At 44.0% G+C, this 3,529-nt stretch overlaps 1 protein-coding gene across 1 annotated transcript in view; it reads left to right on the forward strand.

Moving 5' to 3' along the window:
- Positions 1 to 2,049: 2,049 nt before the first annotated feature.
- The window catches only part of CHAF1B (chromatin assembly factor 1 subunit B), a 16,955-nt gene continuing 15,475 nt past the window's right edge, over positions 2,050 to 3,529 (forward strand). The window contains exon 1 of the mRNA XM_026053051.1: positions 2,050 to 2,175. Coding sequence (XP_025908836.1) covers positions 2,050 to 2,175 — 126 coding nt within the window. The remainder of the gene's footprint in view (positions 2,176 to 3,529) is intronic.

Here is a 3,529-nt window from a genome sequence, read left to right on the forward strand (position 1 = left end):
TTTATTGGTGTGTAGTTTTTCAATTTATTTATTATGTTTCATCAGATTATGTAGTTGAATTTATTAGAGGTGACTGGCAAAATATAGCATATGTCTATATTGAAAATGGAAGATTTACACTGTACATTTACATTTTGAAAAACAGTGGACTAATGGAAAGGGGTTTTATTTACTTGTTAAAATGTATTTTTTGTAAAAAAAAGAAAAAAGAAATTATATAAATCTGAGTTTGCTGGATCAAAACTTGTATGTGATCAGATGCAATGTTTTTGTTTCTAAATAAATACTCTGCAGAATGGCTAGTATTTCTGGTTTATTTTAAATATATCTAAATGAGCCTTAGGGGACACTTGTCTGTTTTTGAGTGGCGAACTTAAGCGAACAACTCATGCTGTGGAGCTAGGCAGCCCTCCTTGCTTTCTACTCTCTACTAGTAGAARCTGTCTGTTGCGTGTAGGGAATGTTGTTTCCCAGTGAAGAGATGGCTGCTGTAACAGGCTTTGGGACTCCTCAAGACCTCCTTAGGAAATTGGTTGAGGCACAGACACTGGATTCCAGAGACAAGGTTGGGACTGRGCGGATCAAGCATCTCTCTTGCTGCTGCATGTTGTGGCCCCATTCCCTTCTCCCCCTGTMCACTGGTAGGCTGCTCTGCTGGGCTCTGCAACACAGAAAGTGGCAGGAAAACAATAATAATAATAATACAATTATTATTACAAGACTGCAGATGGGCAAGGTATTTGGTATGGACTAGTCTAAATGTAAGAACATTTTAAACAGAGCATAGAGCGCTGCCTTGTTATTATGGGTTCCTTTGTTTACTTGCATACTAGGGGCCAGTAGAGGAACTGAGGCAAGCTTTAAAACTCTTAAATGGGAGTCAGTTGACTCTCCTGTACCTTCCCAKGGAAACAGAGAAGCCATTTTGTCAACTCAGCCCGTAATTACCAACCTAAAGCTTACTCTGAAGTAAAAATGCCCAATGCCTTTATTTCTTGTGGCAAATGCATTCCAGAATAGTTACTGTATTGTAAATATCCTGGGTGCTGCATATTTGGGTGGGAAATAAAGACAGGCATTATTTGTTTGTTCTTCACCTCTGAAGTTACACATTGAATCTTTCYTGTGGAAATGGTTCCCCTCGGTGAATATTACTCCAAAGACTGAAGCGTGCCCAGTTATAACCAGCATAAAACTGAGAATTGTCCCTGATGCTTAATTCTTAAGTAGCTTTTTTGGGTGCCTTCAAGATCCCCACAGCTCAGATTCATATCAGGGTGTCCAGGTGTCATGATGTTTACAGCGAGAGCCTCAAATAGTTGGATTTTCCATGATTCTTTACCAGCTCCATAGGGGATGTGTATTGCAGAATCTGAATCAAAGGTATATGTATGTGAAATGACTTGCTAGAGTAAAATGACAGCGGGTGCTACGAAAATACTSATGTGAACGAAGATCGAAGCGGACAGAAAAAGCCCCGTGCGCCACGTTTGGAGCCGCATCTCCTGCGGCGGCCGTTGGGGCCTCCCCAACGGCCGCCGCCGTGAGCCGCCTCCCCGCTGCCCCCCCGCGCGGCCAGGGGGCGCTGCCGCCGCGGGAGGGGCTGGGGCGCGCGGCGCGCAGGCGCAGGCGGCGCGCGGCGGGAAAGGCGGGCGGGCGCGCGGGAAGCGCGAGCCCCGCGGCGGGCCGCGCGCTCAGGTAGGCGCCGACCGTTAACGGCCCGGGTGGAATGCGGGTAAATAAATCTATCTGCCCCCGGGTTGTACTTGGGCGTTGTTGCAGTGGGGGCGCTTTGACCTTACCCTGCGCTCCTGTCGCGACATTTAATTGAGGTGGGAGGCGCAAGTTATCCTCTTCCTCACAGGATGCCCAGGCAGTAACTTTAATAAATCGTTGCGTTTTAAAGTTGTTTTCCTGTAATTCTGTCGTTTCTTCCACTTTTGTAGTGAAACTTCTTTTACGGGATCTGTGGTGCATGTGAAACCTGCATTGTCCCCGTTATAAGAAACGCCGCTTTATCCAGCGTTTGCTCTGTTTTCTTTAGCAAGCATGAAGGTCATCACCTGTGAAATAGCGTGGCATAACAAGGAGCCCGTTTATAGCTTGGACTTCCAGCACGGGACGGATGGGAAGATCAATCGGCTCGCCTCGGCTGGCGTGGACACCGCTGTTCGTGTGAGTTTCTGTCTCTCAGGCTTGGCTTTCAGCCTACCCAGCACGGAGCATCTTACTGCGTGAGGTGGTGTGGTGATGTGTTCTGAACTGGTAACAGCATTATTATCCAGGGCAGGATAATTATAGAATATCCAGATATTATAACAGCACAATGGGTTTTGTCTTTTTTTTTCTCCTTTCTCTGGAAGGCTGGTAAGTAACAAGTCAGTCGAGCAAGAGTAAGAACTYGCTAATTTTTAAAATCAGTCTTTTGGCTAGCCTGTTATTACTTCATTTGGCTTGTGATTATTTTTTTCTTTTTGTGCTTTAGGAGTTAGTAATARAAAGTATCACAGGCCGTGTTGGGGAATGTTTAGGGGAAGGGTGTGCAAAACTGTGCTAGTAGGTACAGAATGACCCCTACCCCAGCTTWCTGTCTTTGTGAGTGCTGAGTGCTGAAATGGCCTTTTTTCAGAAAATTACCTGCCCTGCTTAGTGGCAATCCTGAATGTAACTGCTAATTCACGGCACAGGCTGATGGATTAGTAAGAAGCAAYTAGTTTTAATTCCGTTGTGTTTGTGAATCTTGAATTTCATCAGGTCTCTTATTAGTGGTCACTCAGCAATACAAAATCTTCTGATCTTCCCCTTTCATTTGGCTTCAGATGGATTGCAACATAATGTGGGATTGCTGTTAGCAAACTTTGTTAATCTGCTATTCGTTCCTTTTGAAAATTGCCCCTGAAGATATCAAATAGCACAGGCCCAAAAGGAAGTTACTTCAAGGTTCACCTCTGCAAAATCAAGTCTTTGTTTACCATTTTCTGAATTCTTTTTAATGCAAGGACTGCCCCTCTCATTCAGTGGTCAGTCTATTTCTCTAAAAGCCCTTTAATAGCCCTCGTTGGAAAGCTTTGGAGGAAATTGAGTGTGCTGGGTGAACTGCATTCTTTTTATTTGTGTGTTGATCACCTCTTTAAATRAGACTAATGGACTGATGAGGTAGAATTTTGTTTTCAGAGAAATATATTAACTTACATTCCAACACAGGAACCTCCCTGTACTACTCTGTAGTGAGCTACAGCACAAAGAATTCATGTAGGTTTTCTGCTATGTCTGTGTAAATGTGTGTGTGTGTATGAWTGTATCTGTCTGCTACATATGCAAGTATGTATCTGTCTTCATGTCTTTGCATGACAGCTTTACACTTTAATTACCACTCAGCCCTGCTTACGTTCTGTCAGGCTTCCATCATCTGATGTGTTTAAAAAAAAATGAAAAATACATTATTGGGGTCTTACTGCATGTGCGGTGCTCTGGGATAAGCTTCTACATGACTTATTCAAATGGCTGATCCCCTGCCCAGGGAGGTTGT

The sequence above is a fragment of the Nothoprocta perdicaria genome, unplaced genomic scaffold (assembly GCF_003342845.1).
Source record: "Nothoprocta perdicaria isolate Ctin4 unplaced genomic scaffold, notPer1 scaffold_96, whole genome shotgun sequence".
Lineage (NCBI taxonomy): Eukaryota > Metazoa > Chordata > Aves > Tinamiformes > Tinamidae > Nothoprocta > Nothoprocta perdicaria.